At 42.4% G+C, this 23,868-nt stretch overlaps 1 protein-coding gene across 2 annotated transcripts in view; it reads left to right on the forward strand.

Moving 5' to 3' along the window:
* The first annotated feature begins 15,400 nt into the window (after positions 1–15,400).
* Positions 15,401–23,868, forward strand: part of fam91a1 (family with sequence similarity 91 member A1) — an 80,012-nt gene continuing 71,544 nt past the window's right edge. The window contains exon 1 of one of the 2 annotated variants that reach the window (XM_073050472.1): positions 15,401–15,682. In XM_073050472.1, the coding sequence (XP_072906573.1) occupies positions 15,611–15,682 (72 nt within the window). In that variant the 5' untranslated portion in view covers positions 15,401–15,610. The remainder of the gene's footprint in view (positions 15,683–23,868) is intronic. The other variant, XM_073050464.1, reaches the window with a different exon arrangement.

Raw genomic sequence — 23,868 nt, forward strand, 5'->3', positions numbered from 1 at the left:
AGTCGAAGCAACTGAATATGGGAAGGTTCATATGGTGCAGACTGATACAGAGGGAGTGATGCAGTGTCTTTTGGATCAGACTATAAACCACATTCCCATCCACCCTCTCTGGTGGTATTCAACACTTTGCCAAAAAACAGCAGTGAGTTATCAGTTGTGCCCTGGCCAACGCTTATCCCTCACCCCATGTCACTTAAGCTATTTTTTATTTCTGGTTATTTTCCCTTTGCTATTTGTGAGAGTCGTCATGTCCTGATGAAGGGTCTCGGCCCAAATCGTTAACTGCTTACACATTTCCTGCCATATGCGGCCTAACCTGCTGAGTTCCTCCAGCATTTTGTGTGTGTTGCTTGCAATTTCCAACATCTGCAGAATCTCTTGCGTTTAATGTCTGTCTTCCTTTTTTCAGAAAATAAAGAAATAAAGAGCAATCTTCATTTCTCAAAGTCCAACCCTACATCTCCAACGTGAGAGGTGGAAACGCATAAGGCCGGCCAACAAGGCTCTGGTGAAGCTGTAGAGGCCAATCCCATGTACAGTGGATACAGTGAATTACAGAAAGATGGACGGACTCCAACCATACCATTGACTTTGTGAGAAGAGGCTAATCTTTGAGTGAATACATGATGCGGTTCAGGTAAAGTCATCAGGATCCTGCACAGTTGACAACTCTTTGGTCACCAAAGCCCATATCCAGCTTGGATATCTGGAAGGCTAGAACCATGTACCAGGCAGGAAAATCCATCATCATAGCAAACAAGATGAAAAGTTACAAACTGTCCATTCTTGGACTGAGTGAGACAAGATTGTTATGAACCCCGTAACTGGGTCACTTACCAGCAAAGATAGAGAGGTCCGTTGAAGTCTGATGGTACTATTTTTAACAGTATTTATTAGTAAAAATACACAAAAATAATATCAATGCAAACATACAGATAATATACGTCATCAATACTAAATCTAAAAAATGTGGGTATAATAATAATCAATAAGAAATAAGCTCTATCATTGTCTAGGGGATAATGTATTGTCTGATGGAAATATAAAAGTCACTCAGTTCATTCAGGCTGCAGCCTTTGGTTGGAGTCAAGAGAGAGATTTTTAGAAACTTGCCAGCTTTTCCTTTTAATGATTTCAAACCTTCGAGAGTTCCGTTGGTGTGGCCTTTCCTTTAGCCAAAGCCGTTCTTCCGTGGCGAGCCCGCCAATTCCCATGCAAGGGAAAAGGACGCACGCGAGCCCCACCGGCTGTCGCTATTAAACGCTGTCACGGGATTTCTAGCGTTTCTCCTGGTGCGTCTAAAGGGGTTGTTCCCCAGACCCTCTTTTATCCTTACTCACGGGGTCTCAGATGTCAATCAGGTTGGGATGATGCAATCCCTCAACCAGCCCACTCTGGTCATCCCGAGGGCTTCAATGAATAGTACAGTACTCAATACACAATTCCGTCTCCAAGAGACAATAGCCGTTATCAATGGTTCCGTTTCGCTGAGGCCAGGACACATTCTAACCCTTGTGGATTCTGCGTGTCTCTCTCTCATTTCCTGGGTCCCAGACCCGAATTAATAGCGATCTTGCGATTCTCAAAAAGGAGGGGGCTACTTTGTACCCTTCGGCCCCTCAGAGTTGTGGCACATTCGTAACACCCCCTTCCTTCAAAGCCTTTTTACCATCGGTAAGAATGAATTAATACAGAGTCTTACAGGATTTTAGAATCTAACACAATACAAAAGAGTTTTTTTTCACTACAGAGTAATACAGTTATACATTCAATTCAGCATCTAGACAGTTAGTGATTACATTGTCACTTCCTTTAATATCTTAACATCTTGTACCTTACTAAAGTCTTGTAGCATCAGACTTCAATTTGCTAACCACCTATTTTCTTCAGCTAACAAAAACTAAAGAGTTGTGATCTTAGCTTACGTGTATACTACAAAAGTTCATGCAAACACTAATCTTTATTGTTACTTTCAAACTTAACAGTCAATCTTCCATGGGGGTTGTCTTTATTATTCACATGCTTTGTCGAAATCCCTTAAACCCGGATCCTGTTAGTTGAAATGGCATCCCATCAACCCTCGCCCCTTTTCCAGTTAACTCCCACGTGGTGAGCTTGTGCACCAGGGTGGAATAGGCTTTCGCCCGCTCCTTTCATAGGAGTTATTTTATCAACAATGTGTTCCAAACTTAGACCATTTTCCGAATTTCCACACAATTCTATAAGTTTAAGCAAGTTGCTAGTTTTCTCTTCAGGACCCTTCATGCTATTAGTTCTCAATTTAAGATCTGCAAGCGATCCCTCTTTGTTCAAACAGCATTTCGAATTCTGCTTTTTCACACCACACTCTTGAATAACAATAGCGTGTGGGGCACCTTTACATTCCAACTCAACCCGTAATTGATTCACAGGCACCGCGTTACCAAGCCATTGTCTCTGTAGCCTGGATGCTGCTTCTGACATCAATCCAGACTTTAAAGTTTCTTCATTCAATTTAGGAACTACACTTTTCCCTTTTCCTTCAATAATAATATTCACCTCACCACCTTTTATCTCCTCACTAACTTTTAACACACCTTCGAGCACAAACAACTGGGAATTCTCACTTCCCACTATTACCAAGGTTAACCCTTTCTTCAGTGAACCAAGTCCATCTGACCCACAAAGACTGCATTCCTTTTCAACTGAATCAAATACCTCAGACTTTTTCTGAGCTCCATTACTAGGTTCAGTACCACGTGCATCCACATCTTGGACACACTCAAACGGGACATCTGCCTCTTCCAGGCTTTCAATACCCGTACCCTTTTCAAATTCTAAATTCCCCTGATTCTCCCAGCTACTCTCTGGGCAACTCCCTTCCGGAGTAAACTCAACCCCGCGGGCTGAAACAACCTCATCTGCCAACCCTGCAGACTTCTTCAAGGTAATGGCATCCTTTTCATCTAGGACTGCCCTCATTTCATTATCGGGAACACCTTTAGAATTTTCAACTTCTTCAAACAGTTCTGCCAAACCAGACAGATCATCCATGTCCAACCCTGGACCTTTTAACAGCCTTATCTGTTTCTCATCTTTACTTCGTGCCTCTATAAATTTCCTCCTGGCTAAGGGCAGGACTACCTCCTCGCCCTTACTCTCTTTCACTTTCCTATTCTCCGTTTTACTACCCTCTAAACCCTCTTGGTACAGGGTCGGTAAAAACGTCTTAGCCAAATCGATACTGGCCGGATTTAAACTGGTCTCTTTCTCAGCTGCCTTTCTCGACATGCTGCGAGTGATCGCGCATGCGGGATAAATCTTGGAATCTAGGGGCGGGACCTTAACACTCACAGGCTGGCTCGTCAGCTTCATTGCTGACCAAACCTTACCATCGGCTAAATCGTTACCAAGAAGGACGTCCACGTCAGTTCTCGGGAATTCTGATCGCACCCCTATTTCAACTGGTCCAGATACCAGATCACAATTTATAATGATCCTATGCAAGGGCACCGCTTCTGTCCCTTTTCTTACGCCTCTCAAAGCCACCAAAATCCAGTACCTTACTGCTAATCAATGACAGCTCAGCTCCCGTGTCTCTCCAGATCCGCACTGGAACTGGTGTGTCTTCCTCTCTCACAGACACGGTTCCTTCTGAAATACATGTCTCAGACCCTTCTCGTACTCTGTCTACCTGGGGCTCTCTCGTCGATTTACTGATCACCACAGCACATCCTATAGGGACTGCTGCTTTCCATTTTCCTGTCTCCTTCCTCGGAGCAAGGCACTTGGATGCAATATGACCCACCTTTCCACAAAAACAGGTCAAGCCAGGACACCTCCTGCCATCTTGCCTTTCTTCCTCCTTATTTTTACCACTAGCTCCCGGCTGAATCTCTGCCTCAGCCAGCGGGCTTTCTCTACCATTCCCACGGTCTTTCTGGTAACTTTTATTCGAGGAAAACTTTGTCTTGTGGGTTAGGGCATATTCATCTGCGAACCTGGCAAATTCGGATATGGACTTATTCGGCTTCTCGTTCAAATACATCCGGATATCATCCGAAACACAACATTTAAATTCCTCAATCAGAATTAACTCCCTGAGACACCGAAAATCCTCTTCCACCATTTCTGCCGCACACCAGCGATCCAAGAGCACACCCTTCTCATAGGCAAACTCTGCATACGTCTGATTCCACACTTTCTTTAAATTTCTGAACTTTTGTCTATAGGCCTCAGGTACCAATTCATAGGCCCGAAGAATGGCCTGCTTTACTTCCTCGTAATTCTCATACTCCTCCTCGTCCACAGACAACGCCGCATATGCTCGTTGTGCCTTCCCTTTTAACACACTTTGTAACAACGCCACCCACTGATCTCTGGGCCACTTCTGACTCACTGCCACCTTTTCAAAATGCAAGCAATAACTATCAGCATCTGTCTCCTTGAACAGAGGTACTAATCTAAACTCCCTACTAACATTAAACCTCTCCTCTCGGTCTGGCCCTTGAGCTCTTCGCTCTTTCCTTAACGTCTCCATGTCCTGCTCATGTTGCCTCTGTTTCTCCTTCTCCTCATACTCCCTCTGCTTTTCAGCTCTTTCCTTCTCCTTTTCAGCTGCTTCCAGCTGTTTTAACCTAATTTCATGCTCCAACCTTAATTTTTCCAACTCTAACTGAGCCGTCCCACTAGCTGGTACCTTTTCAGGGATATTTTCCAATACCTCAGCTGAAAACACATTCTTCACAATGTAATACTGAGTTATGGCCCTCCGCACCTCCTGCTTTTTCATTGACAACCTCACCTCTGCGAGATTTAGTCCTTTCGCAATATTTATCAAGTCCGACTTTGTAGCAGCCTCTAGCGCCTCCAGAGTCGGGTTTTTTTATAAGTTCATCTACGTCCATCTTTGCTGGTTTTCTGTCTGGTTACCCACGCAACCAGATCCAAGTTTGGACTTAAAAGCCCGATTTACTGGCCCTCCAATTTGGTATCAAATCCCGGATGAGCCCCCAAGTTGTTACGAACCCCGTAACTGGGTTACTTACCAGCAAAGATAGAGGCATCCGTTGGAGTCTGATGATACTATTTTTAACAGTATTTATTAGTAAAAATACACAAAAATAATATCAATGCAAATATACAGATAATATATGTCGTCAATACTAAACCTAAAAGTGCGGGTATAATAATAATCAATAAGAAATAAGTTGTATCATTGTCTAGGGGATAATGAATTGTCCAATGGAAATATAAAGTTTGCTGCAGTTCACACAGGCTGCCGTCGTTTGTTTGTCGCTGTATTGCAATTGTTGGAGAGAAAGAGAGAGATAGGAGAATGGGAACAGTTACCGCTAAGTGTTTTGCCAACTTTCCTTTATGATTTTGATCCGTCGGTATCTCATTGTTATGGCCGTTCAAGTGTGACCTCTCCTTTAGCTAAACCGTTCTTCCGTGATGAGCCCGCCACCCAGGCAAGGGAGGACGCACACGAGCTCTCACCGACTTTTGCTATAAAATGCTGTCCCTGGATCTCTAGCGTTTCTCCTGGTGCATCTAAGGGGTGTTCCCCAGACCCGTCTTTTATCCTCACTCACGGGGTCTCAGATGTCAATTAGGTTGGGATGATGCAATCCCTCAACCAGACCACTCTGGTTGTCCCCTGAGGGGTTTCAATGAATAGTACAGTACTCAATACACAATTCCGTCTCCAAGAGACAATAGCAGTAATCAGTGGTTCCGTTCCGCTTATGTCAGGAGACATTCCAAACCTTGTGTATTCTGCGTCTCTCTCTCTCTCATTTCCTGACATGCTGTGTATCTCTCTCATTTCCTGGCATGCTGTGTATCTCTCTCATCTCCTGGGTCTCGTACCTGAAATACTAGCGATCTTGCGATTCTCAAAAAGGAGGGGGTGACTTTGCACCCTTCGGCCCCTCAGAGTTGCTCCACATTCGTAACAAGAGTGATCCAGCGCTTTGCTGTCTCTGAGAAGATTCCAGGAAGCGAGCGTGTACTTGGACAGCCTCAGTGCAAAGGAACTTTGAGATGGGTCATAATCCAATGTTCAACTCCATTTCACTGGTTAAACCATCGATTAATTGCTGATTAAAGTGTCGAGGAAGATTGAGACATTGAGGTGAATGCATGAAGGCGAGTGAGAGTTCACTGTCTTCTTTTTGATCGTTGCCAGAGAAGGAATCTGTGAGCAGACTGTCGCTGTGTAGCTCACTGTGGCAGGTGAGTAGATGAACCTTTGCTATCTTGAGATTCTTGCTATCCTTCTGCTCTTAATATAGCTGTAGAAGCCATAGAAGACAGAGGGATAGAATAGACTGGAAGAGTATTGTCATTGCTCAAGACAACGAGATTGCAGCACTTCTCCTGTCCGCACGTTACATATATTTACAATGCATGTGGTACGGCTTAATATAAAAAAAATCCCTTATTTACATGCAACAAGTGATTATGATCGTCCATAACACTGAAAGACCATTGGCAAGTCTGGGTGTAGCATTATCCAGCTACACAACAGCTCTCAGGAAGAAGCTGTCTTTCAGTCTTAAAATGTTTCTCTATCTCCTACCAGATAGCAGAAGATTGAGCAGACAGTGTCTGGGATGGGATGGGTCTTAACGATGCTACAAGCATGCTGTAGGCATTGCGAGTTGTACGTTGTTTCTAAATCCGGTAGTTGAGTCCCACTGATGTGTTGAGCCATCCTAATCACCCATTGGAGTGTTTTGTGATCTGTCTTGCTGCAGTAGAGTACCTCACTGTCATTCGGTATGTCCGTATGCTCACTACCACACACCAATAGAAGTTGGCCAGCAGTTTTTGGGGCAGATTAGCTCTCCTTAAGCACCTTGGATAGTATAGTCATTGTTGTACCTTCCCTACCATCGAGGTTGTGTTGACAGAGCATAAGAGCTCCTTAGTGATGTTCATCCCCAAACGCTAGAAACTGGAAAACTTTCCACTGCATCTCCATCAATGAACAGTTGAACTTGTTCAGGACCTTGCCCTCCGGAAATCAATTATCATTTCTTTTGTCGTCTTGATTGTGAATGATAGGTTGTAGTTCCTACACCAATTGGACAGTCCCAACACCTCCTGCCTATATGCAGATCCGTTATTGTCTGAGATTTGGCCAGTCACTAGTGTGTCATCCGCAGATTTGATGATTGAGTTTGCAGCAAGAGCAGGAGTGCATTCATAGATGACGAGAGAGTCGAGAAGTGGCCTCAGTACACACCACAGCCAGGCACCAGAGTTCAGGGTTGGGGGGTACGGTTTGTCTAGCTGATGTTCACTTGCCTAGTTTCACTGTCTGGGTATGATTATTAGTGAGGAAGTCCAAGGTTGATGTGCCGAGATCTCGATTGTGGAGCTTGACAGCCAGCTTGTTTGGCAGTATGGTGTTAAAGGCTGAGCTGTAATTAATGAAAAGCTTCCTGACATGGGTGTCTTTGTGCTGCAGGTTTTCCAAGACAGTATGAAGGGTGTTAAAATGGCATCTTCAGTTGATATATTTGCCTTGTAGGCAGATTGGTGCTGGTCCAAGGTAGCCGGGATTACATCCTTGAAGGGACTTATTATAGCTGAAGGTCTATGATTAGTGGTATTCTGCAGGGGTTTGTACTGCGACCTCTGCTGTTGGTGATATATATAAATGACCTGGATTGAAATGTAGATGGGTAGGTTAGTAAGTTTGCAGATGATACAAAGATTGGTGGTGCTGTGGATAGTGTAGAAGACAGGCAAAGAATACAACAAGTTGTCAATCAGTTGCAGATATGGGCAGGGGAAATGGCAGATGGAGTTTTATCTAGCCAAACATGAAGTGTTTCTCTTGTTAGGTCAAATGTAGAGAGACAGTACACGTTATGGGCAAGATCCTTTACAATATTGATGAGCAGAGTGATCTTGGGATCTAAGTTCATAGCAACTTGCTACATAGGTTGATCAGGGGGTTAAGAAAACATATAGCATGTTTGTCTCTATTAGTCAAGACATTCAGTTCAAAAGTCAGGAAGTTATGTTACACCACATCTGGAGTATTGCATACAATTTTGGTCACCCCATTAAAGGAAGGATATTGAGGTTTTGGAGAGGGTGCTGAAGAGGTTTACCAGGATATTGCCTGGACTTGCAGGCATGTGCTGTAACAGGAGGTTGGACAAATTTGGGTTGTTTTCTCTGGAGTGGCGGAGGCTGAGGGGAGATCTGGAGGTTTATAAGATGAGAGGCAAAGATAGAGTAGACAAACAATATCTTTTTTTTAGAGTTGAAATGTCTAATACCAGAGGGCATGTATTAAGGTGAGAGAGGGTCATTTCAAAGGAGATGTGAGGAGTAAGTTTTGAGGAGTAAGAGGGGGGTGCCTGGAATGTGCTGAATGGGGTGGTAGTAGTGCAGAAACATTAGAGACCTTTCAGAGATGTTTAGATAGGCACATAAATGTGAGGAAAATGGAAGAATACGGACATTGTGCAGGCACAAGAGATTAGATTAGTTGGCCATTTGATGATTAAATTAATTGTTTTAGAACATCCCTGTGGGCTGAAGGGCCTGTCCCTTTGTGGTTCCATTCTATGTTCTTTGTTTTATATTTCAACCATATGAGCATTAGCAAATATGTAACAAAGTGAAAGAATTTATTGATTTCTAGCAATACACACAAGGACCAGGAATGTTTGCTTTACTTGTGCCAGCTTTGTTATCTATTTCATAATGTCAATTCCCCCTATCAGTCCTAAACAATCAGTACCAGTTCACAGTTGCACTAATGATTTCCCTGACATGCACCTGCAAGAAAAGAATCGTAGAACTTTTCACAAAGCCTTTTCTAATATGTGGGCAGTGTTGGATAAAGAGAGGGTGACAAGAAGCTCACCTGGAGTATAAGTGAAGGCACGTGGACTGGAAAATTGTTCTTTTTGAATTCTATACAATTCACTAACTTCAATTAACTTTTTATCACCCTTATGTTTGCTCCTCAATGGTGGGGAGAAATGTGCCTGTGATGGACCTAGTTGAGTATACTCAGCCACTTGCAATGCTGTGCATTGGAGCCTGCAAAGAGCTAGGTTGCTCTCCACTGTATATCTATTGAAATCTGCAAATGTTTTTGGTAACATACCAAATCTGTCCGTGACTGCATTATTTTTTGGGCCCTGGATAGTTCCTCTGAAACTTTGACTCCCAGAAACTTGAAGCCGCTCACCCTTCCCACCAGTGATCCCTCAATGGTGTGTGTGTGTTCTCCTGGCTTCCCCTTCCTGAAATCCACAATTTGGGATGGCAGATCAGTGGTAACAGGACAGGCACTGGAAGTAATTAGCAAGATGGTCAGAAGAGAGATCAAGGGAATATTTTTGGTGCAGTGAGCTTGATGCTGGAATTTCAACCAGGTCAGCTAGAAGAAGTTTCCTGACACTACCACCAACATGTTACCTGAGGAACCAGCACACTTGACCACCATCAAGAAAGCTTACCATGCCATCTCTTGACAATATTTTGGAAAGTCCGATCACCTGGCTGTACTTCTACACCAGTGCATAGGCAGAAACTAAAGACCGGTGGTGAGGATCAAGAAGGTATGGTCAAGGAGGCTGAGGAGCATTTACAGGATTGCTTTGAGTGAGTGGACTGAGCAATATTCAGGTATTCATCTTAGAATCTGAATTAATATGCCACCATTGTCATGACTTCACCAAGTGCATGAGTGTGTGCCTTGGAGAACACACCCAAACCAAAAGCCATGGATGAATCAGAAGATTTGAAGTCTGCTGAGAGATAGCATTCAAGACCAGTGATCCAGAACTATACAAGAAGTCTGGGAAGAGCTACATAAGGCTACTTAAGAGCGAAAAGCAATTCCAATTGAGGTTAGAGATGGATGCATGTCAGCTTTGACAGGGTTTGCAGGTCCTTACTTCATACAAAGTGAAACTTAACATCATGAGTGGCGGTGATGATTCTCTCCCAGATGAGCTCAATGTCTATTGTTGGCAGAATTTCAGATGGTGATGAGAGGGCATACAAGAGTGAGATATATCAGCTAGTTGAGTGGTATTGCAGCAACAATCTTGCACTCAATGTCAGTAAGACCAAAGAACTGATTGTGGACTTCAGGATGGATAATACGAGGTAACACACAACAGCCATCATAGAGGAATCAGAATTGGAAAGAGTGAGCAGTTTCAAGTTTCTGGGTGTCAACATCTCTGAGGATCTATCATGGGCCCAACATATCAATACAGCTACAAAGGAGGCACAACAGTGACCCTGAAATGTCTATAGTTGTACCATGGGGAGCATTCGAACAGGCTGAATCATTGTCTGGTAAGGGGAAGGGGGCTACTGCACAGGATCGAAATAAGCTGCAGAAAGTTGTAAACTTAGTCAGCTTCAACATGAGCACAGGCCTTCTCAGCATCAAGGATCCCTTCAGAAGGTGATGCCTCAAAAAGGTGACATCTATCATTAAGGACCCTCGTCACCCAGAACATGGCCTCTTCTTATTGCTACCATCAAGGAGGAGGTACAGGGACCTGGTATACATACTGAACATTTCAGGAACAGCTACTTTCCCTGAATGGTATCCATGGATACAACTCACCTTTCCACCAGAAATTGCTACCACCAACCTCAGGCCAGACTTGATCCTCTGGTCCAAATCATTCCAGATGGTCCATATTGTGGAACTCACAGTCGCACGGGAGGACTCAGAGACTGAAGCATATGAATACAAGAGGCTCTGCTATGCATGTTTATCAGCTGAAGCTCAGAGACGGGGCTGGACAAACAAAGTTTGCCCTGTGGACGTGGGCCGTAGGGGATTTATAGCCACATCCACCAACAAATTGCTGGAGGGGCTATGGATCCATGGTCAGACTCTATGGCGAACCATCAGAGGCAGCAGAAAGAAGTAGCCAGTGGCTTTCGATCAAGTGAAAAGAGCTCTCCTGGGCTCCAAGATAGCATGAAGAGTATGGGAGGACACAACGCGGGGTGACTCTGGGACGCCAGAAGTCATTGTCCAGCCCTCCGGAGATGTAGTGGGCTAATTGATAAAACATCGAGGAAGGAGGGTGCCCACTTGAAATCCCCCGTGTGTCAACTCAGTATCCGTCCCAACCTCAAGGCAGTGTCGAGCAGCTGCTCACGACCTATTATTAACATCTTATCTTTGGTTTGATTTTTTTACCTCACTACTTTTCTCCACTTTGAACAACTTGTTTAATTGTTTATATACTGTATATATATAGATAAGCATATATACACACACTTTTGTAACTTACATTTTGCAATGTACTACTGCCATTAAACAATACATTTCACAACATAAGCCAGTAATATTAAACCTGATTCTGATTCTGATTATACCAAGAAGCCCCTAAAACACAGGTAGAGTGACACCTATTGAAAGGAAAAATGGATAAGTACTCGAAAGATAAAAACCTTGATGCCTGCAGTTGAAACAAAGGGAGTACAAGGTCTAATCAGATAGATCTTTCAAAGAGCTAACACAGACAGTGTGAACTGAATGAGTTGTCTGATTCACTGAAAACAACAGTGTCTCATTCTGGTAATTCTCTTCTGCACTTTTCTAGTTCTGCAGTGGTGGTTGTACTGTATAGCTTGAGACTCCCAAACCACCCGTAATGCTTGTGATCTGAATGAGTCCATGTCCCACATTGGAAGATTGATATTTGAAGAGATTGCTGTTTAATTGCAGACTTCACTGCAGTCCCTGCTCCTATTCATTGACCATTGGCCACTTGTGCTGAGGATCTCCTTGGCTATCTGCTCTGGCCTTGGTTGGATGTGACCAGCGTAGGGAGACAGCGGAGCGTTTGTGAAGCCACAATCAGTCTCCCTGACTTTCTGATTCTCCACAACATTGTCCAGCACTTGATTCACTGCATGAGAGTACCATTTCAGAGTTCCTGGCACCATAAGGCCAAAGGGAATGAATTCTAGGAATTGGAATTGAAGTGTTTGGCCAACAGGAAGTTTCACTTTTGGTGGATGGAGCGGAGGTGCTTGACAAGGCGATCCGCAAATTTATGAACAGGTCTCACCAATGTAGAGGAGGCTGCATTGGGAGCACTGGACACAATAGACGACCCCAGCAGATTTGCAGTTGAAGTGTTGCCTCACCTGGAAGGACTGTTTAGGGCCCTGAATGGAGGTGAAGGAGGAGATGAATGGGCAGGTTTAGGGCTCTTGCAGGGATAAGTGCCGGGAGGAAGATTGGTGGGGAGGGACAAATGGACAAGGGAATCATGGAGGTAGCGATCCCTGTGGAAAGTGGAGATGGGGAGTGGTAGGTAAGGCTATGTTTAGTGGTAGGATCCTACCACAGTTTTTTGCCCACGATGGGGTTGGAGAAAACAAGGGAGCAGTCATTCTAGCCAAGCAATCACATAAAATCAAGGATAGACAATAGGTGCAGGAGTAGGTTATTCGGCCCTTCTAGCCAGCACCACCATTCATTGTGATCATGGCTGATTATACACAATCAGTACCCCGTTCCTGCCCTCTCCCCATATCCCTTGACCCCGCTATCTATAAGAGCTCTATCTAACTCTCTCTTGAATGCATCCAGAGACTTGGCCTCCACTGCCTTCTGGGGCAGAGCATTCCACATATCCACCACTCTCTGGGTGAAAAAGTTTTTCCGCATCTCAGTTCTAAATGGCCTACCCCTTATTCTTAAACTGTGGCCTCTAGTTCTGGACTCACCCATCAGCGGGAACATGCTTCCTGCCTCCAGCATGCCAATCCCTTAATAATCTTATATGTTTCAATCAGATCGCCTCTCATCCTTCTAAATTCCAGTGTATACAAGCCCAGTTGCTCCAATCTTTCAACATGTGACAGTCCCGCCATTCCAGGAATTAGCCTTGTGAACCTACGCTGTACTCCCTCAATAGCAAGAATGTCCCTCCTCAAATTTAGAGACCAAAACTGCACACAATACTCCAGGTGGGGTCTCACCAGGGCCCTGTACAGCTGCAGAAGGACCTCTTTACTCCTATACTCAATTCCTCTTGTTATAAAACCCAGCATGCCATTAGCTTTCTTCACTGCCTGCTGTACCTGCATGTTTGCTTTCATTGACTGATGTACAAGAACACCTAGATCTTGTTGTACTTCCCCTTTTCCTAAATTGACTCCATTTAGATAGTAATCTGCCTTCCTGTTCTTGCCACCAGAATGGATACCCTCACATTTATCCACATTAAACTGCATCTGCCATACATTTGCCCACTCACCCAACCTGTCCAAGTCACCCTGCATTCTCATAACATCTTCCTGACATTTCACAGTGCCACCCAGCTTTGTGTCATCAGCAAATTTGCTAATGTTACTTTTAATCCCTTCATCTAAATCATTAATGTATATTGTAAACAGCTGCGGTCCCAGCACCGAGCCTTGTGGTACCCCACTGGTCACAGCCTGCCATTCCGAAAGGGACCCGTTAATCGCTACTCTTTGTTTCCTGTCAGCCAGCCAATTTTCAATCCATGTCAGTACTCTGCCCCCTATACCATGTGCCCTAATTTTGCCCACTAATCTCCTATGTGGGACTTTATCAAAAGCTTTCTGGAAGTCCAGGTACACTACATCCACTGGCTCTCCCTTGTCCATTTTCATAGTTACATCCTCAAAAAACTCCAAAAGATTAGTCAAGCATGATTTTCCCTTCATAAATCCATGCTGACTTGGACTGATCCTTTAACTGCTATCCAAATGTGCCGTAATTTCATCTTTTATAATTGACTCCATCATCTTTCCCACCACTGACGTCAAGCTAACCGGTCTATAATTCCCTGTTTTCTCTCTCCCTCATTTCTTGAAAAGTGGGACAACATTAACCACCCTCCAGTCAGCAGGAACTGTTCCTGAATCTATAGAACATTGGAAAATGATTACCAATGCGTCCACGATGTAAATGTGGATGTAGATGTTGTGGAGCCTTTGCAAGCTATAATTTAAAAATCTATTTGATCACTATGCCAATAAAGTTGGGATAAAGAAAAGAAAGTTCGGCATTTATATAATGTGACGATACGGCAACAATGAATACAAAATTGAGACAGTTTTTTTTTACAAACAAATAAACATTTAATTAAACTCTGCTCAATATAATGAAAAGTAAACAAACGACTAACTTAACCGGACATTAACTGCTATATGGCAACTTGAACAGTTTTTAAAGTGATAAAGGTTAACACAGTTCTTAAAGCAATAAATGCTTAAGTCCAAATGATTTATACAGTCAATTAGGAGAGACTTTCCTGAAGTGACAAATTCCTCGACGATGTGACGTTATTGCTGATCCCAGCCGAAATATACCTTGCCTGAAGGATTCACGATGAAGGAAATAAAAACGGCTTGAAGGAACTGACCTTTTCCTTGGCGAATAACACTGTGCCCAATCCTTTCTGCTCTTACAGCAGGGATTATATCGGATGCAGGTTACTAATTCCTGAACGAAGATCCAATAAGGTTGATCCTGTATTACCGCCGACGACACCAACTTTACTCGATCCTTTGGGTTTCTGTACTTCAGTAAATATTCACTCTCCAATACTTAGACTTTAAAATTAAATCGAAGATACATCAAACTTAACTGGCAGTGATTTTCAAAACTGCTGGCACAACGACAATGTACCTTACAGTAAGAATTAAAACTCCACTTTCAAACAAAACCGCGTCATGAAACTATATATGCAGCATAACGGAGTAATGGATGACTTAAACAATAGTCCAACAAAAACTCCTGCGTCACAGCAGGCTTTCCCCGTTTTATACTGGCGGGAAAATAAATCACCCCATCATCACAAGACCATTACATCATGCTTACCAGATATGCAATTACATCATGGTTATGAGACAGTCACAAGATACCCACGAGGTATGTAACAATAAAATTCAGAGGATGGTGGGAACTCAACTGGAAGATCTGTATAAAAGGAGGGAAGAAGTTATACTTACACATTTGTGTATTAGGTTGAATCATTCTTTGTCAGAATTAGTATGCATGATGCAGGCATTTGTAGTGAGGGCCCTTGTCAAAATATGCAGTTTGTATGAGGTGCAAAGGAAACATTCAACTGCTAAATTGAGATCTTTGGAACAGACACGGTTCAACATGGAAAGGTTTTAGGATATCACTGTCATTGTAATGTATATTAGTGTATATTTCTGAAAAGCATGAGACTTTTTGATGTTATTTGAGTTTCGGGTTTTCCTTTTGGAAGGGTGTATTTTGTGGCTGCACTGTTCCCTGTCTCTTTGCTCCACACTCCAATTCAGTAGGTGGCGGTAATGCACCTTATGTGGGTCCACCAACAACCATTAAACTACAAGTATGTCTAGATCTGAGTGCGTCTGCGCCGAGGTTCCGAGTTGGCGCATGCGCATTCCGGGTGGGCCGCTATGGCGCCGGGGTACCAGTGAGCAAAAGGTACGGAGAGGGAGACGTTGGTGTTCGTCGGCCTGTGAGGGTGTGAAGCAGTGCGAGCTCCGACGGCCGTTTGGATTACAGCTAGGCTCTGGCCATGGACTGAAGAGGAGACGTCAGCGGTGGTGACAGTCTGACAGGCCGCTCGCCATGAACATCGACGTGGAATTTCACATCCGCCAGAACTACCCCTGGGCCAAACTGCCGGGTAACGTGAGGCAGGTGAGGCTGACCCTCTACATCTTCACGGCGCCAGACACATCCCACTCGGCCCTCCCGTCCACTGGAGGCGCATGCACTACTGACATTGCTGAGAAACTGCGCTTTGTGAAGGGCTTGGGTAACTCTTCATAGAAGGATCTCAGGGTGAGCCAGTGTGTTTAAATGCACTGGAGGAGCCAGGGTGATTCGGTACACAGGAGGCTCCCAGGGTGCGCCCTTTTGCTCGTGGCAAGATTTTAAGTAACCAGTTTGTCCATTTGTGGCAAACAAGATCTAAAGGTAGACAACCAGACAACTTTTATACAAGATGTCAAATGGATCATCCACCTATTTGGCATCTTCCTCATACATGCACAAAAATTCCACCAGTCAGTTTGTGCACAACAAAATCTTAGTAGCAACGACCTGTGTTTGCACAGCGGGATTTCAAACGAAATAGCCGGCCAGTTTTGTTTGCACTGTTAGACACCACAAGCAGCATTATGCTATTTATGTAAAGTTGCCTGCAGCAGCAGTACTTTTACGTTGTACATTTTGGGAAAAACACTAAGTATAAACTAGGACTTTACATGTGCTGTAAAGCAGAACTTTCCTGGATGAAAAGTACTGGAGTTTTTATTGACTGGTGCTATTGATTTAGTTGGCCAAGAAGAAGGTGGAGATTTGGAGAGGGATGGAAGAGATATCCCAGGATGATGTCTGGATTAGATGATGTGACCTACTAGAGGTTGGTCAACTTGGACTGTTTTCTCTGGAGTATCAGAGACCTACAAGAAGGTTATACAATTATGAGAGGCATTGATAGGATAGACGGTCAGAATCCTTTTCCCAGTGTAGAAATAGCAAGTACTGGAGGACGTGCAAAGTAAGAGGGTGTAGGGCATGTTTATTTACATAGCGGTAGATCCCTGGAACAGGCTGCAGCATAATGGAGCCATTAGCAAGGCAAATTAACATGCAAAGATGAATGAATATGGATCACGTGCAGGCAGAAGAGAGCGACTTTAATTCAGCACTGTGTTTGGTGCAGGAATCACAGGCCAAAGAACCTGTACCTGCGCTGCACTATTTGTTTTGTGATACACCTCATTTTTTAACCTATTAGCTAGTAGGTGTAATATGTGTTTGATCTGTGTCCCACTGTAAACTTAAAAGATTAAGCAAATCTGAGTGCATATTAGCCTGGGAAGCTGATGTGGAAGTCATGGTGAAAGTCAGAAATGCATCACATAAACAGGCCTCTAGCTGATCAAACACAAGGAAATTTGCAGATGCTGGAAATTCAAACAACAACACACACACAATGCTGGTGGAACACAGCAGGCCAGGCAGCAAGCTGGCCTGCTGTGTTCCACCAGCATTTTGTGTGTGTTGTTCTCTAGCTGATCACCTTGTTGCAGTAATCCTGTGTTAATCTTTTTTTGTTCGCGGTCATAACTTGGAGCACACTTCTTCCCTTCAGCCCTATCTCAGTTCCTCAAATTGATTGCACTACGGTTGTGGAAAAACAGGAAATGATGTTCATATTTTAGGTCACCAGTGTTTCATTAGAACTACATACTTCCAGTATTGTCTTTCTTTTTTAGCATGCACAGCATGACTTCTGAATGTATTTTTATTTGTGTGTGTTGGTGATGTCTTTTTGTCAATGTAAATATTTAAATGGCTATTTTGTATGTATATGGGTACCTATGTACTAAATTATTGTGCAATACTTTGTACTACTGTATTTTCAACCTATAATCCAGGGTTCGATTATAAAGTTTAGTGGGAATATGCAGTATTTTGTGGTATTGTTCAAACTTCTTGTCCAGATATGATTGAAATTGTTTTCTTTTGAAGAAAGAACAGTGTTGAAGAATATGAATTCATGGACCTTTCAGTTTTGTGCTTGCTCTCCTGGGGGTGGCTATTGCCAATCCAACAAAACTATTTTAAAGAAGAGCAGGGTTTCTCCGATTACTTGTCACTTTAAAAACTTCTGGCTATTATCTTGTTTTTGTTAACCACAGTTTTGTTTTGTTTGCACGTTGATCGCTGAAAATTCAACATCTTTTACAACTGCAGTTGTAAAATACATTAGAAGCTGTTTGAGAGCATTCTGAAGCCATTATTGATTTTTAGCTGCTCTATATTGTGTGCCTTAGGAAGTTCTTGACAATTATGAAATATCTTGACAAGGAAAATTGACCCGAATGCATTTCTGAACCCTAGTTTTAGAGTATTTTCCCAGCAAAAGTGGTTTTAATATAAAATGTAGTTGTGAACATTTTGTCATGAGCTTCAATTAGCTAATCCAGTAGTGCACTTCCAGATTTTGACTTGTGGACTCTGGAGCAGACTTGTATAATGTTTTAATAGTTTTCTTTTATTTCCTGATTGGCAATCAAATTGTATTTCTCAGTTCTTGGGCAATGGCTCCACCTTACAATTTTAGTGGTACGTGGGATTACAAATTCCTTAGTAACTTTATTCAATGTATTTTTGCTTAAATAAGTGATTGATGTTTTGAGCACATGTAGAAGTAAGTTCAATTTTTGCTTTTATGCCAAGAAATTTGCTCTTAAAATAGAAATGTTCATGTGTTTCCTGCTGGATTATCTGATACCCTCACTAAGAAGAGTTTCAAAGATTCATTGGCCTGCATATTTGTACTTTCAAGCCTTGTATCCACTTCTAATCCAATGAAAACTAAATAGCTGGCTGAATAAAAGTGTGTCCATAACTAGCATTTGTTTTGTGTAGGAACAGTAAATGAGCTTGTTAAACCTTCCTCAATCACTCATCTGTTCTTGCAGTTGAGACATTGACCCAAAGTGTTTGGATGCCCATCAAAAATATGAAGCGGACTCAGTTTGCAAATTGCCAAGTTTTGAAGCTACATTTTTACCAAGTGACAGCAAAAGAAGAATATGTCAGCCTGCCTTTTGAACAGAAAGAATACATCTCCAGCCTCTCAGCAACAAGTGTTGTATTACCCATCACAATTGGTAGAGGCAGGCCAAGGGAACTGGCAGATGGTTGCTGCTCCTCTGAGCAGTGTTTTTTGTTGAGTATTGAAATAATCTTGTAGTCCCTATTTCAGACCTCCTTTGCAGATGGTTTTGTGGAGCTACTTAACTAAAAGCTTATGAAATTCTACATAAACTTCCATACTATTTGCCCCATCCACACAAAGCATAACATGTATTCAAAAAAAATAATCATCGATGGGGGTCAGGTTGTTTATCCAACTAGTAGACACATGTCTCTCCATTCTCATCCACAAACTTCCCCCCATTCACCTTCTTTGACTTGCGACCTTTGCAAATCGTAGTTCTCCTCACTGAATCTTGCTTTTTGCCCATTTAGAGGCAGGCTTACCAATACCATTAGTGCTGTAGTCTTGTGGAATCCTTTACCTGGAGTGCGCTGAGGGGTTAATTAGGGTCTCAGTCGGATATTTTTTCCCAAAAGAATGGTATTTCAGACAGCAGCATATCCTGAGATATCTTGCTGAAATCCCTGTGATAGGGTTGAGGTGAATGCATGTTAATTGAATATAGTGTTTCCCTGGTCCTGCCTGATGAAGTGCCTGTTGAATCATTGGAGTAGTAAACTGGAACTTCCAACACGTGCGTTCTAACATTTCTAACCCTAAGCCTCGTCCCCAGTTTCCCAATAACTACTGGTATCTTATCCTATGTTGATACAATGACGTCTGCTGCTTGTTAACCTGTTAATTTTATACTTGTATCTGCTGACTCCCTTATTAATTTTACTTGCAGTACGTTAACAATTTATTAATTCACTGCTGCATGTTTCTTCAATTACTGATTTGCCATACAGGTTATGAATTTATTCTACTTGTTTATTTATTTGTTGGTGTCTCTACAGTGTCATTAAGTTAATTTATGATTTATCAAATTTGTCAAATGCCTTGCGTCGTGTACATGATTATGTGACTAGGCACAGCTAAAATGCCATCTATAAATTTGCTGATGATACGATCATTGTTGGCAGAATCTCAGATGGTGACGAGAGGGCAGACAGGAATGAGATATATCAGCTAGTTGAGTGGTGCAGTAGCAACCTTGCACTTATCGTCAGTAAAACTAAAGAACTGATTGTGGACTTCAGAAAGGGGAAGACAAGGGAACACACACCAGTCCTCTTAGAGGGATCAGAAAGAGTGAGCAACTTCAAGTTCCTGAATGTCAATATCTCTGAGGATCTAACCTGGACACAACATATTGATGCAGCTACAAAGAAGGCATGGCAACTGTTGTATTTCATTGGGAGTTTGAGAAGAATTGTAATGCCACCAAAGGCACTTGCAAATTTCTTCATGTATACTGTGGAGAGCATTCTAACTGGCTAACATCACCGGCTGGGGGGAGACATTGTACTCGTGAGTAGATGATTAAAGTTGGTGTGTATGCACCATTGTTTTTATCTGAAATATCTGTCCTGAAACATGGTGGCAGTGGTGGGATTCGAATTCACGTCATTGAAATGACTGGAGGCTAAATCCAGTGTGCTCACCACCTTCAACACATCTTTCGGGTGGTATAGATGGCTCAGACTTCCGTTTGGAACCAGCGTTTCATCAGAGATCTTCCAGCGCAGACTGCACCAGGCGCTGGAAGGACTACCAGCAGTGATCTGCGTCGCAGACGACATTCTGGTGTACGGAAAAGGGGAAACGCAGAGAAAGTCAATCGCCGATCATGATGTGAAACTTGAGCAGCAATTACAGCGTTGTGTATATCAGGCTCAACAAGAACAAATCTGTCTTCAGAGCGACAGAGATACCCTTTTTGGGGCATCTCATCACAATTGAGGGACTTAAGCATGATCCTAAAAAGGTTGGTGACGTTCTCAACATGCCAGCACCCACAGATGTGCAGGGAGTGCAGCGATTGATTGGATTTGTCAACTACCTGAGCCGTTTTCTACCAAGTCTCTCGGATACCCTTGAGCCAATAAGACAGCTGACAAAGCCAGATGTAGCATGGGAGTGGTCAGCTGAGCAGCAAAACGCTCTCTCCAAGATAAGGCGGACAGTATCCAAAGCACCGGTGTTAGCATACTACAATTCTAAGGAAGAGCTAACCATCCAATGTGATGACAGCAGCAAAGGCCTAGGGGCAGCACTCCTCCAGAATGGGCGTCCGATCGCATATGCAAGCAGTGCGCTAACGGGCACATAAACGCGTTGCGCAGCGATCGTAAAGGAAATGCTCGCAATCGTTTTCGCACTTGAGCATTTTCAACAATACACTTTTGACTGCTTCACAAGAGTACTCTGTGATCAGAAGCCGCTCAAACTGATAGTTAAGAAGCCATTGGTGAAGGTTCACCAATGAACCTTCGCCTTCATTGGTGAAGGTCCTGCAAAAAACCTGCAGAGCTATGATTTTTGACATCACCTACTGTCAAGGAAAGCTTACGCACATCGCATATACGCTATCACAAGCAGTTAGCGGTACTCCAGTCCAGGAGAACAACTTCGATGAAGTTAACATTGCTATTGCACCTGCCAGTTCGCGATGAGTGTCTGGAGCAGATTTGCATAGAAACAGCAAATGATGACACACTACAGATATTCTTTCTTTTTACAATATTTTTATTCAGAAGAAAAAAAAAACAAGATTTACAGAGTGCAACACATAGATACATCTCAACATAACTTGTGTACATTCATATATTGTAATAAAATTGATCAAAATGTTATAGCATAACACATAAAGGTATACCACTCTGTAATCAAAAATGTAAAGATAAGTCATACATCATAAAAGAAATTTTTTATATAAAAAAAGTCAACCCCCTACCAACTACCAAAGAAAAAAGCTGATGGATGACAATGGATAATTAGAAAAAAAAGACATATTCACTTAAGAAGAGAGGATAAAAATATACATAAAAGTCTGTGCACTGTTAAACTTTATAAATTGGAAAAGTAATTTAGGAAAGGTCACCAAATATCATAAAAAGATTGTTTCGAATTTAAGACTGAGCAGCGGATCTTTTCTAAATTTAAATAAGACATAATATCACGTAGCCATTGAAGATGTGTAGGAGGGGTAGACTCCTTCCATTTAAGCAAGATTGCTCTTCTTGCTAAAGGAGAGGTAAAAGCTAAAACCTGTAGGTTAGGAGTATTTAAAGTTATATATTCATTTGCAATAATACCAAACAAGGCAGTAAGGGGATTTGGGTCAAATTGGACCCTAAAAAGTTGTGAGAAGGTATGAAATACATCCCGCCAAAACTTTTCAATTGTAGGGCAAAGCCAAAACATATGAATTAAAGAGGCATCAGCAGAGTTGCATTTATTACAAAGTGGAGAAACATTCGGGTAAAAACTGGACAGCTTCTGTTTAGAAATGTAAGCTCTATGAACCACTTTAAATTGTAGAAGAGAATGACGAGCACAGAAAGATGATTTATTAACCAGTTTAAGAATTTTATTCCATCTATCATCAGAAATCTGACAATTTAGGTCATCCTCCCAAGCTTTTTTTATTTTATCTAAAAAGTCTTGTCTAGCATCAATCAACAAGTTATAGATACCGGTAATAGAACCATTAACAAAAGGTTTGAAATTTAAAAGATCATCCAGTAAATTTTTATCAGGGCCTATAGGAAAAGTAGTTAATTGGAAACGTAGAAAATCTCTACTTTGAAGGTATCTGTAAAAATGTGTTTTTGGGAGTGCAAATTTATTTGACAATTGGTCAAATGAAGCAAGAGATCCTGAGATAAACAGGTCCCAAAAACACTTACTACCTAGTTCATCCCAGTCTTTAAAGACTTTATCAGTCATGGAAGGGATAAAAAAAAAATTAAGGAAAATGGGAGATGATAATGAAAAATTCGGTAAACCAAAAAATTTCCTAAATTGAGCCCAAATCCTTAAAGTTTGCTTAACAATTATGTTATCTGTTATTTTATTTGCTCAAAAAGAAGAGTATGATCCAAGAAGAGAGACAATAGAGGAATTTTTTTACAGAATTAACTTCTAAGGAGACCCATGATGGGCCATCTTTACGATAAATATAATAGGACCAGAAAGTAATATTCCTTATATTCGCAGCCCAATAGTAAAACCTAAAATTGGGTAGGGCTAGTCCACCCATCTCTTTATTTATTTGTAGGTAAACTTTACTTAAACAAGCTTGTTTATTATTCCAAATATAAGATGTTAAAATTGAATCTAAAGAATCAAAGTACATCTTAGGAATAAAAATAGGTAAGGCACTACAGATATTGAAACGCGTAATCATCAGCGGATGGCCAAGCGAACGTGACACACTACGAGAGCAACTCACACCTTACTATAGCTATAGGGATGAGCTCACAGTCCAAGGCGGCTTAATCTTCAAAGGTGAGCGTGTCATCATACTACAAAGTGAGCGAAAGCAAATGAAGGAAATAATTCATTCGTCACACTTGGGTGTAGAATGATGCCTCAGACGCGCACGTGAAAGTCTTTTTTGGCCAGGCATGAGCAGCGACATCAAGCAATCTATTGCTACATGTGATGTTTGTCGCACATACGAAATGAGTCAGCAGAAAGGATTGCTTATGAGTCATGAGGTACCTGCTCGGTTGTGGGAAAAGATAGGTACTGACCTATTTACATTCGAAGGAAAAGAGTACCTCGTCACCGTTGATTACTACAGCAATTTCTTCAAGGTAGATCTTCTCTGCAATATGACCAGCGCAGCTGTTATTTCCAAATTGAAGGCTCATTTTGCGAGATATGGTAGCCCAGCACAAGTGGTTAGAGATAATGGGCCACAATACATGTCAGCGACGTTTCACAGATTTACACGAGAATGGGATTTTGAGCACTTGTGTAGCAGTCCCAGAAATAGCAAAGCAAATGGAAAAAAAATCAGCAGTTCAAACAGCTAAGCGGATCCTCGCAAAGAGCAACAAATCGCAAGCTGATCCCTACCTCGCTCTTCTAGACATCGCAACACACCTTCGCAAAGGCTCAGCATGAGTCCTGCCCAGCATCTGATGAATCGCCGCACACGCACGCTTCTGCCTACAACAGCGAGTTTACTGGAACCCAGAGTTGTACGTGAACGTATGAAACATTGCGTCCAGCAGCAGGCTGACAATTACAACAAATCAGCCAAAGATCTTGCCCCACTCGACGAAGCAGATACCATGCAACCCCTGGTGCAAGA

This window comes from Hemitrygon akajei, chromosome 1 (genome assembly GCF_048418815.1).
Source record: "Hemitrygon akajei chromosome 1, sHemAka1.3, whole genome shotgun sequence".
NCBI lineage: Eukaryota > Metazoa > Chordata > Chondrichthyes > Myliobatiformes > Dasyatidae > Hemitrygon > Hemitrygon akajei.